This window comes from Neodiprion virginianus, chromosome 5 (assembly GCF_021901495.1).
Source record: "Neodiprion virginianus isolate iyNeoVirg1 chromosome 5, iyNeoVirg1.1, whole genome shotgun sequence".
NCBI classification, from domain to species: domain Eukaryota; kingdom Metazoa; phylum Arthropoda; class Insecta; order Hymenoptera; family Diprionidae; genus Neodiprion; species Neodiprion virginianus.
Genome location: NC_060881.1, coordinates 25678871 through 25693254, shown reverse-complemented (window position 1 = coordinate 25693254; position 14384 = coordinate 25678871). Strand labels below are relative to the sequence as shown.

The window sequence follows — 14384 nt, the reverse complement described above, 5'->3', positions numbered from 1 at the left end:
AAAAAGATACAGATGTGGATTGGGTTTCTACAGAATTTTTGGGACAAGTCCCAGGTAATACAAATTTTTTGACAGTTTAATCTGTCGCGCCTTATTGCGCGTAGATTAATTACGAGAATTGGACGCAGCCTTTTGCGCGTAAATTAATAACGGGAATCGGACACGTCGTTTTACGCGTCGATTTTGTAAACAGTATATAAAAGAGTTACGTACTCTAAATGTACTGATCTTCCAACTCTTCGGTTAATTTTTTTACGAATAATAACATTTTCAAGTCCCACGGCGCCTTTTGCGCGTGGACTTGATATCTTTCAGTTATGAGAGAAAGCGCAGCATTTGAAACCCGGCGCTCAACGCGCTGGTACAAAAATCTCGGTAGTGTATAGTGATAGTGGAGAATCTTGGCGTAAGTATTTATTAAATATATCTGAAATGTACAGAAATACACGTTTAACTGATCGCATTATTTTCTGTTTTAGGACAACTAAACCAATTTCTTAACAAACGAACAGAAAACTGTAGAATGTTTAGTCGAAAAATATATTCACTTTAATAACTCAAAACAGAAAGAGATATCAATTTAAACAATTGAAAATGTTTCTTATTGATCAATACAATCAATAATCGAAGCAGCGAATAGTAAAGCGAATATCTTGTTGAACTCCACCTATTTTTTGTGAGTGTATGGACTTGTGTGATTGCGCTAACCACATCTTCGTATGTTTCAGCTAATCAAACTTTTTGTCTATTTCAGCCAATACAACTTTCAGTCTGTTTCAGTTAACCAAACCTTTTGTCTGTTTCAGCTAAACAAACTTTTTGTCTGTTTCAACTAATCAAACCTCTTGCCTGTTTCAGCTAATCTAATATTTTTCTGTTTCAGCTAGTCAAATCTTTTGTCTGTTTCAGCTAACAAAATTTTATTTCTGCTTCGAGTAATTAAAATTTTTGACCATTTCAGCTAATCAAACCTTTTGTCTGTTTCAGCTGATAAAACTTGTAGTCTGTTTGAACTAATCAAACCTCTTGCCTGTTTCAGCTAATCTAATATTTGTCTGTTTCAGCTAATCTAATATTTGTCTGTTTCAGCTAATCAAATCTTTTGTCTGTTTCAGCTAACCAAATTTTTTTTCTGCTTCGAGTAATTAAAATTTTTTACCATTTCAGCTAATCAAACCTTTTGTCTGTTTCAGCCAATCAAACCTTTTGTCTGTTTCAGCCAATCAAACCTTCTGTCGGTTTCAGCTAATCAAACTTTTTGTCCGTTTTAGTTAATCAAACCTTTTGTCCGTTTCAGCTAATCAAACCTTTTGTCTGTTTCAGCTAATCAAACCTTTTGTCTGTTTCAGCTAATCAAATCTTTTGTCTGTTTCAGCTCATCAAACTTTCTGTCTATTTCAGTTAATAAAACTTTTAGTCACTTTCAGCTAATCAAACTCTTTGTCTGTTTCAGCTAATCAAATCTTCTGACTGTTGAAACTATATAACTAATTTATCTCTTTTTGGTTTGTCATATTTTTTACTTATCTAAGCTAAGTATATTTTTGTCTGTATGGACATGTCAGTAATTATATTTTCATCTGTTTCAGGTAAATGAGTGTTATTAACTATACTACTGAAAAATTAACGTTTCCATTTTTAGGCATAGGTCTGGTTCAGGTCTGATTTAGTTTTATTTATTTAGTGATTATCTCATACATCGTAAGAAAAAAAAACCCGTGCCCGAACATTTAAAGATAATCAGCGTTCGCTTATAAGATAAAAACAATCACCCTTCATACATAATTTAAACAACCATCTTCCATTGATAATTAAAACCGTCATCTTTAATCGATAATAAACAGTTAGCGGGTCATATTAACTGAAAAAGTTCGAACAAACTGCGAATATACGCAAGTAACAAATTGATTGGGAAAAACAGTTCACCATAATTAACACGTGAAACATAGTTATCCGCAATTTGTCGAAGAACGTAAGATCGATCTTGTTATTATTCTCCGTGGAGTAGGCCTACTGGGGATACCACGTAAAAAAAAACGCACCGGGTGCTCTACCGCTTGCGGTGGTGTGGAAACGAGCATAAGTGAAATTATTTTCACTCGTTAAATACTAACAGATTGTAGTTTTTCAAATGACAATTTTATTCTTGCGTAAATTCAACTCATTGTCAATAAAACTCATACTTCCATAATGTGTAATGCATGTGAAATCGTAATATCTTCGGATTTCTCTAGTTTAGTCAGAGTGATTTCCACATAAATAAATTTTCTTTTTGATAAATTCCGTTTCTTAGTCAACGTCAACAAGGTGCACACATCTTTAGCAATTTCCACGTTTTTCTACCCCGCTTAACCTTTCGCAGTCATTATTAGGGGTTACCGGAAAAGTGCTGAAATTCCGGATAAAATAGTATCGACTTTGTCGCTATACATATTTTCAAACTCGAAATACGTAACAATTAACACGGGCACTGCCATAAATGTATAATAAAGTGGACAGATATGAGTAATTATAATCTGGGTCTCTTGATAATAAATTTCTGAACAATCTTGGGTTTGGGGGTAGGCGGACAGATTCACAATCGAACCATGTAATATGAGTAGAAGTTGAAAAAAGGAACCCTGAACATTTAAAATTTTTTTTAATCACTTTTGTAACAACAATTACCTGAGGTGTATCAGGATGTGTTAGAGCGTGGACTCAAACATTAGTAACAATGGAGTATTACCTAATTTCCAAAAAATATATACAAGTAGTATTTTTTTTTGTAGAAAGGTCTGGGTTTTCCGCTGCAAATAAACTGCATTTTCAAAAAACCACGGAAATCTAACGTCAGTTAAGAAATTCGTTTTATGTGTCAGCGGCATATTCTTTCGGAATAAAGGTATGAGCATTGACTGAAGATAAATATTAGTCTCTTCAGTTAACGGCACGAGTTAAGTATTAAACATATGTACAGAAATTACATAAGGTACATGTAGGAACAACTGTATATTACTATTCTTTGATTAACTTCTTCGAATGTATCCCATCATTCGCATTAAGAAAAGGTTTCTAACTCTGTTAACAGTAAATCAGGTGCATGTTTATTGTGCATCTATTTAGATAACATTATTTTTGTCGATCCGATGGAGTTGGATTGACATTGCCGCATCTGGCCCAAATGAATTTACATCATTGAAAAGTATGCGGCGTCCTAACGGGATTATGTGAAAATTTCAGTCTGTTCTCGTTCGAGATTCCATAGGCAGAATAATATTCGACTCCGTATTATCTGGGTACATGTGGGTGAGCGATGGTAACATCAGTTCGTGTCGCTTTTACTTACCGACCACTTACCGGATTGCTATCTCTCAACTCGCTGCGCAGCGCATTATCTTAAGTTTGAGCGATAGAATATGGAAAAGCATTTGACAAGTGGATTGTGATTTTTATACTTTTGAGGGTCGTTTTTATTACGTGGTAGGGTCTCACTCGGAAGTGTAGCGGTAATAAAGTACAAAATACCACATTAATTATATGTTTAGTAAGACGCTATTAATACCGCAAAAATGCATACAGATACTATATATGTAGGTATTGATATTTATTACTGACGTATAATATCTGCTAAGTGAACGTGAGCGTAGATATATATTGTACTTATATAAGTACGTGTGAACATGCATGTATAAAAAGTGATGTAGACATATTATTGCTGCGTTTTAACGGTATCGCCGGATAGAGAAGACAAGTATTAGCTGCCTGAATATTTCACAGGCTGTTAATGGACAGACACATTAATTTTTTACATGTCTACATCATCACCATCGTCGTCATTATCGTCATAGTCATCCGAAGTTTCATTAGGATCATCAGCTTGAGACAGACATTTATCACACCTGCATATGAATAGATAGAGTGAACTGAGAGCTTTCTGCCTAGAGTACCTGCTCCGCTCTAAGGCACAGTCATCCAAATAACTGATACAAATCTCTTCCTCCGGCCGTATGTCTCTGACTGCTTTAAGCACCAGAGTACTATTAGAGTAAGGAAATTCGACTATCGCGTTCGGCGCACAGCTGTGATTGGCAGCTGATTGAAGTTTGTAGAGACCTGAGCCTTCGTTATTCAAAAATGATCCGACGACTGTTGAAAATCACACAAGTACACCTCGTTTAATATAATATTTCAAATTATTGTAAATAAATATCAGAATATTCGAAAGTCTGAACGTTACCTTCTTCCATGTCATCGTAAATCCTATCAATCAATTTGTCAACTTCCATTCTTTTGTTCATGGGCAGTTCAAGTGCCGAAACGTTTCTTACCCATCGGCTAAAGGCACTTGTTCCAATACCCTGGCCATTGGTTCCAATTAGAGCCAAGATACTCCTAAATCCATCAGGAGTGAACCACTGAAATGACAGTGATTAGTTGCATCTTACACCCACTACAATGGACGTAACATTAACTGAATTTTGACATACATGTGCTACAGCCTCGTTGTTTAGAGCGGATTGTGCCATTTCTCTCAACATATCAATCTGGCCAACATATTTTTCTCCTAATAGATTGTGAGATATTTCTTGCGTTTCGTTGACGGCACGTCTACAAAATTGGCCAAAAGTATATAGGATCATTTCCTTATCTGAACATTGCTGAACCATTGAAACCATTCTAGCCAGTAACATTATAGTAGCTGTTTCCGGCGGATAATGCATCTGCTTCCATGCTTCATTTAGTCTCACCAGAGGATGACTGTCACTTCCAGGATCATTGCTGGACTTGTGGCACAAGTATTGGTGATACCTGTTGATAGTTTACTTCGTTAGATCATTTGCTTACCATAATAGTCGGACTGAAAACCAAAAGCCATTTCTGCAATCTACCTGCCAAGGCTCTCCTGCTGACATTCCGGCGAGCAGTATTTCACTCCGCAGTCTGGACAGGCTACAATTGATTCCTTCTTAGTTTGGCAGCACTCGGGATAAGGCAGGACTAAGTCTGGTTTGCCAGCAAGGCGTTTTGCATTTTCTTCCGCTGTTTCTAGCGGGCTCATGCAATTGTCACAGGCAGAGTATCCATACTCTGCATTCCATGAGAATTGGCAACAGACCACAGGCTTCTCTTGAAATATTTGTTCCCCTTCTTTGAATGATTTCAAAGAAAAGATGCCTTTACCCTGCAGCATAGAAAAAACTACTCTTAATATACAAATGTGTGGAATATCCGTGGGAGTAATAGAACAAAAATGATAATGTTTTAGAGAATGAAAGTGCGCCTTTGAAGTACAAGAAAATTGGTAAGATGGCAAATAATTGCAAAGTGACATACAATATCTGGCAAACTATTTTGGGAATGCCTCTGTTGCGAGCATATTATTTCAACCGGTACTGGCCAGCTATGCATATCGAAAGGCTACGCATATGTGCTGGGGAAAAAACAGGCATACTTGAATAACCGTAGCAAATGATAAATCTTAAAAAAAAGATTCCATACCTTTTCCTCGTCGATTATCCTGACTTCGAAACCATCGCCTTCCATTGTTGGGTTTAAATCTGTCACGTGTGAACGGAATTCTAAAAACAATACCAAACGTCACAAAGTCGAAATACCGGAAGATTTGATGTACTGATCAGATAAAGTTTGTTTTTTAAATCGCCTTTCTTTCTCGAATCGCAAGCCTAATTTATTTGATCGTCTTAAAATTAGTCGAACTCGCGGTTTTTTGTTCAACCCGTTTTCAACTGGTTGTCAGGTTATGTGTAAAAGTCGTATGCAGCAGAGTTGATCGTGAAATAAATTGAACGGTAATTCTGCTAAAGATGGTTAGCTTCACAAGTTTTTGATATGAGTAATAATCTCAGATCATAGTTGACATATCGCGGCCTACGTAAGAATGAATTTCAATTTATAAAAATAATTTCACTATTGAATTAGGCGTTTATTGAAAAAGTAAAAATGATCGTAAAATTATTTCAGAGATTTGAATCTCCTGCGCTTGGTCATATGCTCAAACTAAATCAACATACCAACTAATGCTATTTTCAGTGCGATAAACAATCTTTTATCTCTTTTGCACTTCCGAGTTCGTAATTAGCTCTACCTCTGTCCTAGGCCACTGTTGGCTCTGCCAGCTAATTTCAGAACGTACACAAGACAACGAGTAGATTCGAGGAGTCGTCGGAAGCGGAAAACCGGCCATAGTAGAATATCTGCGACGACGCTTTGGGCAGTGGATTGTGATCGTATCGAGGTGGTCCAGAATCCATAATTTCTGAGAAGTCTGTTATACATTACTGTGGGACGATATTCGTTTACACGATTCGACGTACTGCATCCTGCTTGTGCTGTGTTAAGATATGAACGGAACAATGGCCATGGTAAGAATATTTTTCTGGCGTTTCATCGAATATAGAATACCGTGAGGGACTCAGAGATCATCGGTCGTTTTGTCGGTGGGACGTTCGCGTTAGGATTTAGCATTATGGCGGTTATCTATTTTAACGCTAATTAGTCAACAATATTGTACCATAAAGCTTCGCCTGTTGAACAATATGATTTTCAGAGGAATGTCCACACTCTTTAGATCCTAGGCGTGAACTCTACGTCGATGTATTCTCGCCAAACATCGCATGAACTTTCACTGTCAATTGGGCCTATTAGTTTTTCAATATTAATTTGAATTCCAGGCACCACCTACCAACACTCAACAGCAAACCAACGCTGAGCCACCAGTTAAGAAACTCCGTACTGAAGGTAATACGATGTGCTAAGCCTGTCATCTTGAATCAGATATTACTTATCGTGGAAAAAATATAGCCTAATGTTTAGAGAGAAGTATATTAAAATACAGAAATTGTTAGGTAATGTATAAAAATACATACAGTATATAAGAATGAAATGGGCTCAACTGTTTACCGGTTTATTGCTCTATGGCCAAAATACAACACACCAGTTATAATAATACATACATGTAACATAGTGGTACAATGCACTTGTTGAAAAGAGAATGGTATGGCGATATGTCAACCAGATTTGGGCGATGGGCTCAAATAAAACTAATGTATGGTTGTCCTTCTGTTCTGAGATGTTACAGCGGAGAGACACAGTACAGAGTCTGCGGGCTGAGACTGAGCTGAGACTGAACGAAAGAAAGAAAGAAAGTACCCTTCGTTCGTTGAACAGAATCCGAGTTTCAAACTCCCTCCGACTACCTACGCAACGTCTAGTGCCGAGTACGCGGTACTCGATGCATATATAAATGTATATTAGCTAGGTCAGCACTCACCTTTAGGGTAGCTCGCAAACAAACAATTTTCAAAACCATGCTATCGTGATTTTACCTGTGAATACTGAATGGAAGATTACAAAGTCCATTTACAATAACTCGAACAGTATGTCGATCTAGAGTCCTAGGTGAGGCAGGTAAGTTTTTAAGGACTTTGTAAAGAAAGATTCTACGAAGCGAGGAGCGGAGGGTATAATATTTTTTATTCTTAGGTAAAGCGTGTATAAAATTTCTCATAACAGGATTCTTAGCTAGAATAATCGGCTAGACGTTGTAGCCCTTGGCTCGGTGAGTCAGCTGACATAAGTTCCAGAAGGCAAAAAATAAGCAAAACAGACGGAAGTCCACTCAGAGAGTTCTCCTTTTGCTTTGTGCTTACAGATTACTGCCTCGCCTCGGTCCGTCGGATATATTGCGCGCGCAACCTTCATTGTTCAGCCCTGAGCTCTGTTAGCTGTTAAGTGAATGAAAATGAGCACACAAGCGGCAACCGTTGGCCAAAATGTCAAAGTAAACAAAAGAAATCTTAGAAGATACGTTACACGTGTTCTGATTTCTGTTTCAGAGACTAGCCCTACCAATTTGGTCACGAATGAAACCCAACAATTACATTTGTCGATAGGGTGGTTATATTAAGTTGGCCCCGCGTTCAGTCAAATGTTAAAAAAGCACGTACCATTGAAAATTGAATGACATTGTGCAGGGATAAGGGACACAACGCAGCTGTTAGCCTAGTAGAAGAATTTCATAGAATTCCACCGCCATGGGCATCATTACAGTTTTCATACCTCATTCGCAAAGAAAGTTAGAAGATCATCCACAAAACAAATTCATGAAATCAGTTCCAGAGAATAATATTAGCACTCGGTTAAAAGATATTAAGAAATGTCAATTATAGACCATTGAATTAGTTAGCGTGCAGTTTTAACCGTCAGTTTAATTTATTTCAACTGGAATTTTTGCAATTTGGTTTTGGATGGTGCGTGCGAAACGACTAGGGATTCTGTTCCCTAATTTGTCGATATAATATGACACGATTTATGTGTATGTGTATGCACATGCAGAAACATACCTGGATATTTAGTACATATATTTACGTGCATACATGTCTGTACTGCTACAAACGTCTAATTTTTGATCACATGAAAAATGCTATCGCGATTACTTTGACTGTTTTAATTTCTTTAAACTTACAGTTTGGCGGAAGGTCCGGGTCGGGGAGCTGCTGTGCACGGCAACGTTCCTTTTACCACCCTGTCTCCTATAATATAGCCAAAAATTGTTCAGTGTACTTTCAGACATGATTCGTCCATTCAATTTATATACAAATCTGGCTCACATCAGTATTCATTGCCACTCAAAATTGTTGAATGTTACGGTCAATAACAATTTTCAACAAAGATCTGTTTTCTTTCTTTGTAGTTTTTTCTTACTGAATTTAAATTCAAGTATCTAACAGCAACGTGCCGTATTCTTGGTCCATGTTTAATACAAAAAATAATAAATCAAGATGTTTATCGGTCATCTTGTCTTGAACTTATACCAACCAAACGATAGGATTGGCAATATATCTCCATGATTCCCAAATATTTCTGAAAAAGCCGACTATCGATAATGCTTCTACCTTCATGAAAATAATTATTCATTGCTCAATTTTATTACGAATGGTACCAGTGAATCACATTATATGATGGTAGAAGTAGTAAAGGTGGTCCTGCATTAATTGAAAACACTCTCTAATCTGTTATTCTTTTATAGGAAATCCATCCGACTTCTTGCCAGGGCCTATATATGATCTGAATCAGACCGGTCAAGTCGTTGCCGGTAAGTTAAAGATAATACTGTTATCTTTGCATAAACATAGTTTTTCAGCAATCCCATCCATATTTATGTGTCTAACATTACCTCAAACAATTTCGCATAACTAACATTTTTTTAGTAAATAATTTCGTTATTCTAATTTCTAAAAGTATGATGTATCAATATTTTGTGACAATAAAGTCGTTGAGTCCCTTTGGTCATTTCTTTTGGCCGAAGGTTGACTCCGTCCTCGTGGACGCTGTGCTGATAAGATCTGATATTTTTCTTAGTTGTTTAGAAAGTAAAAACATTGAGAAAACATTGTTCCTAATTTGCTCGTACTATTGATTATTCTGATCAGGTCCTGGGGCAAAGTACCTGAGCCTACCAGGTATTTTGGGAGCTGGCTTGCCCAAGATTACATCAGAACAGCAAGATGCGGTGAACAGAGCAAAAAAGTATGCAATGGAGCAGAGCATCAAGATGGTCCTGATGAAGCAGACTTTAGCTCACCAGCAACAGGTGAGACTGCAAAAAGTTTATGGCTCGGCAATCGGTTCGATACCTAAAGAGGTATTAAATGTTTTCTCCCTCCGTCAACCTACCTATATACATGCATTTCGAAAGAGATAAAATTATCATATTCAAGTTTACCCCTTGACAATTTTTAGGCAAAAGTGAAAATAATAATAAGTTTCTTACAATTGAATGCATCATTGTTTCGATCAATTCGTTATTGCTAAAACAATTTGGAAATGGATGGCTATAGGTATGGTCTATAAAAAATTATGATAAGTTATTAGCAGGTCGCATGGTAACATGAATCAGAATAAAATTATACTTCTAAACCATCCAAATACTTGAATGACAAAGGGGTATCAGAAATGAGATTTTCTGTCATCAGGGCTGTTTTGTTTTTCTGTACCTCATTTTTACAAGAATTAATCATAATTTTGCGTCACGCTCATTTCTCACAATATCATCACTGCGTTACAGGTATTATTTCGAGTGTAAAATGAAAATCAGCTAGTAATTTTTTGAATTTCGGCTGTTTGCACAAATTTAGAAAATACTTGGGTTTTCGGAAATTGCTAAAACAGTTTGTTAAACATTCTGCTGCTTGCAATGTGAGAAAAAGATTTTTAGATTCTCTTTTCGAGTGACCAAAGACTGATACTCTCTTGGTATGTAAATCCTATCACCAATCCGTCTGACGTGTATTAACACCTCTATTAAATTTGTGGATTCAGCACCCAGATCCCAGTACGTATAAAAATTAAATTAAACAACGAATGGTTTTTTGAATATAACTTTAAGTCTGATCAGTTGATTTTTTCTCCCCCGCAGAAGAATAAGTTGGTCCTGCGGCAGCAAGTATTATTGCTAATGTGCAGGTTAGTGTCAACTAAATCAAGGACAAACTCAATACTGCCTTACAATCAATCTTTCCCTTTCAACATTTCCCTAAATCGCAACTGTATACGAAATTAGAGTTTTTAATACCAGTCGGCGGGAGCAAAGCAGAGCAGAGCAGAGCCATACCAACGCAGAGAGGATTAGTTTTGCATGGGCTATGAGCGATTCGAGAAAGTATCATCTTACACCATTCTATCCTTGACTATTTGACTCTTATTCTTTATATGCAGCAAAGAATCTAACTTTTCTTATCTGTATTGATACCTACGGAAACGAAAAAATTACATCTCTGAGATTGTGTAATAGAGTTAATTTCTGTTCCACTTCTTCTGCTAGAACAATCTAAAGCATTGTATATAGCTGGAAAAAGTATTATGGATGATGATTAAAAGTTAATACCTGTATTATATGGGGAAAAAAGTACTTCTTTTTTCATTTTTCTTATCCCTATTTGATCATGGTCAAATTCCTTATGTTTCCTATTTCTGTTGTATACAATTTGACAACAATGTGCATATTGCCTGGTTGTTCTTTCAATGTTGATACTGGGCAACACTTAGATATGGTAAAGTAAAGAAAGGAGAAGAATAGTCAAGGAAAGAGGTGGGAATGACAATGAGATTGGGGGATTTATGAAATGTGAACAAACGGTGGTGCAAGTAAGGGGGAGGGATACCAATAGAAGGCCTGTGGTCCTTTGTGTTGCAGCAAATGGCTAGTCAGCGGAATCAGGTGCAGAGACAGCAGGCTCTCGCCCTCATGTGCAGGTTTGTTTGTTCTTTGCCTTAGATTCCTCTGCCCTTCCTCACTCGCTTCCTTCTGCCTTCCTATTATCATCAACTGGTTTAAAACCATCCTTTTCCCTTATATAACAATGCCCAACACTTATTTGCTTCGCCTTTGCTCCCAATCATAATTAACTATAAATCACCTCTTTCCTGCAATTACAATAACATCTCATACGTTCTAACTTTAGTCTTGTCAAAATTATGTTTCTAATTTAACACCAGAGGCAAACCGTTTGCATAGTCGCGTTAAAAAAAGACAAATTATCTTTACTTTCTAGTTGTACTTATTAATATAGAAATTACAATACAAGATAACATCTGACAAATTAAATTAAATTCAGTAGAAACTCCGTCAAATCTTAACTGTTTGATATGTCATAACACCAAGTTCAAGAACAAGAGTAAAATTATGGTTAATCACTCTTGATACGTTGTAATCAAAGTAATACAAATGAATGCCATGCCTCTGGCCTGTTAGTATATATTTGGCCAACACATATCCAAGAACAAAAATTTACATCATTGTCCCATACCATCCCAATAATTAATTTGGCAATACCTATCGCTACAACAGGGTCTACGTTGGAAGCATAAGCTTCGAGTTGAAGGAGGACACCATTCGTCAAGCTTTTCTTCCATTTGGCCCCATAAAATCAATAAATATGTCATGGGATCCTGTAACGCAGAAGCACAAAGGCTTTGCGTTTGTTGAATACGAGATTCCAGAGGCAGCCCAACTTGCATTAGAACAAATGAACGGTGTCATGATTGGAGGCCGTAATATCAAGGTACAGTTACACACCCTAAATCCAATTAACCTACTCCACTTATAAAGATTTTTGCGGCCATTATGCAGTTTTAATTAATTCTTACTCTTGGAATACAGGTAGTGGGACGCCCTTCAAACATGCCGCAGGCTCAGTCCGTCATAGATGAGATAACTGAGGAAAGTAAACACTACAACAGAATCTACATAGCGTCAATTCATCAAGATTTGACCGAAGATGACATAAAATCAGTGTTTGAAGCTTTCGGGCCGATCACTTACTGCAAACTTGCGCAAGGTAGTTCACCCCACAGACACAAAGGATACGGCTTCATTGAGTATGAGACGATGCAGTCAGCCTTGGAAGCGATAGCGTCTATGAACCTTTTTGATCTTGGTGGTCAGTACTTGAGGGTTGGCAGAGCCATAACACCACCAAATGCACTGATGGGACCTCCGAGCGGTACAAGTATGATGCCTACGGCTGCTGCAGTAGCTGCAGCTGCTGCTACGGCCAAAATACAAGCCATGGATGCAGTAGCGAGTAATGCTGTTGCTTTGGGTCTTACAAAATTGGGCACAAACACCCCACCCATAATAAACCAAGGTATTTACTATTTAAAACAATGTATCGATAGATGGACTGGAAAAATCAAGGCTAATATAGTTCGAAGATATTGCATACTGTTGATACGAATGAGTCTAAGTGTACCATATCGTTTTCAGCCCTACCTGGAATAGTAAGACCTGCAATAGCGACCACAACTATCATGGCACCTCCTACCATTGCCAGTGCCGTGGTTCCGGCTGTCATTCCACCACCCGGAATTGCTATTCCACAAACACTAACACGTCCACCAGCCATAATTCAACCTATTCCTGGTCAACCTACCGTTGTCATCCCACCACCAGCAGTTATCGCGCCAACTTCTGTGGGGGCTCCACTTGTAAGTAGAAATACATGATAATAGTAATAATATATGGTCATTAGCATCGATCTTAGAATTCAGCTTAAATTCATATTATGCAGATTGCTTTGGCTGTTAAATTGAGTCGATACTTTGAAGACATAAAGATAAATCATTGATTAACTGTTATGTACTTAATAGGTTCCAGTGACAACTGCTGCCAGCGTGGATGTCGTCAGGAGGGCTCAAGAACAGGCAGCACACCAGAAACAGCAAGAAGAATTGCAGAAGAAACTCTTGGAAGAAACTGAGCCGCAAACACTTCAACAGCAGGAGAACATGTCGATCAAGGGGCAGAGTGCTAGGCATCTTGTAATGCAAAAGCTTATGCGTAAAGTGGAATCAAGAGTTGTTATTTTAAGAAATATGGTCGCACCTGAGGATGTAGATGAGAGTTTGCAGGAAGAGATCCAAGATGAATGCTCGAAATTTGGCGTTGTTGAAAGAGTAATCATATATAACGAAAGACAATCAGAAGACGAGGAAGATGTCGAGATTATTGTCAAAATATTTGTCGAATTTTCACAAATGAGTGGTAGGTATTTATTTCATAGTTAATCGTCATGTTGTACGTAATATTGTTGATATGCATGCAAGTCATTGTCGCTTGCAATTAGTTGTGGCCAGTGTAAAGCTGATAAAGAACACATCAAAATAATCAGTATCTTATCTGCAGATAATCCGTGCGGTAAATAGTAGACATACCAATGTGTGGCAAATACGAAACTGAACTGAACGTTTTGTATTTTTATTTCAGAAGCTGAAAGAGCCCGTGATTCACTGAATGGTCGGTATTTTGGCGGTCGACTGGTTAAAGGAGAGCTTTATGACCAGGCCTTATTTGACAACCATGATTTCTCTGGTTGACATGCACAATGGTGCTTGCTTTTGTCACCTGCATTGTAAATTATCAGACCGATACCTCCTGCCGCAGAAGAAGCTGAACAACAATCAACACTACTACACTACTTCGATTCGTATTTAATTCATAGAATTCATTCTTGGTTTTCTCGTGGTATATGAGAAAATTTTTATTTGATACAGAGTGATAGGATTGATAGTTCAAGTTTCGGAGTTCATTTATGTATTGTGATTTAAATTTGTATTAAATCATTCTTGAATGACTGGGCAGACCTACCGAAGTGGGCAGTATTTCTCGTTCAAGTTATCGATGACACGTCTATGCTGTAACCATGCACTCATTATCACGAGTGCAGCTGCAGTGGAACTATGAGTTAGATGCGATAAAGTTTACAAACGAGTAACGCAGATCGGGTGAGAAGCTTCACTGTGAGCCATACATATTTATCTTGACGTAAGAATTAGAATTTTTATTTTGTATATCGTGATGGATTCTCACGCTTTGTAGTCAA

At 37.4% G+C, this 14384-nt stretch overlaps 2 protein-coding genes across 13 annotated transcripts; one reads left to right on the top strand and one right to left on the bottom strand.

Annotated features, from left to right (window-relative positions):
* Positions 1–3422: 3422 nt before the first annotated feature.
* Positions 3423–6147, bottom strand: LOC124306245 (histone-lysine N-trimethyltransferase SMYD5). Of its 2 annotated transcripts, XM_046766713.1 has the most exons (6): positions 6015–6147; positions 5482–5561; positions 4872–5164; positions 4470–4791; positions 4220–4397; positions 3423–4128 (listed from the first exon to the last, which is right to left on the bottom strand). In XM_046766713.1, exons 2-6 carry the CDS (start codon positions 5524–5526, stop codon positions 3788–3790), a joined length of 1179 nt encoding a protein of 392 aa, XP_046622669.1. In that variant the 5' UTR covers positions 5527–5561; positions 6015–6147; the 3' UTR covers positions 3423–3787. The 2 variants fall into 2 exon arrangements, with proteins under 2 accessions (XP_046622669.1, XP_046622667.1); XM_046766711.1 differs by lacking the exon at positions 6015–6147 and having other exon boundaries at positions 5482–5926.
* An 11-nt stretch (positions 6148–6158) lies between these two features.
* Positions 6159–13959, top strand: LOC124306237 (poly(U)-binding-splicing factor half pint). 11 transcript variants are annotated; one of them, XM_046766696.1, is made up of 11 exons: positions 6159–6365; positions 6675–6741; positions 7082–7220; positions 7655–9097; positions 9435–9646; positions 11198–11256; positions 11852–12065; positions 12164–12650; positions 12770–12990; positions 13153–13546; positions 13769–13959. In XM_046766696.1, the coding sequence occupies exons 5-11, from the start codon at positions 9539–9541 to the stop codon at positions 13876–13878; spliced, it is 1593 nt and encodes a 530-aa protein (XP_046622652.1). In that variant the 5' UTR covers positions 6159–6365; positions 6675–6741; positions 7082–7220; positions 7655–9097; positions 9435–9538; the 3' UTR covers positions 13879–13959. The 11 variants fall into 11 exon arrangements, with proteins under 11 accessions (XP_046622652.1, XP_046622649.1, XP_046622650.1 ...); XM_046766693.1 differs by having other exon boundaries at positions 7082–7227; XM_046766694.1 differs by having other exon boundaries at positions 7082–7783; positions 9032–9097.
* Positions 13960–14384: the final 425 nt, after the last annotated feature.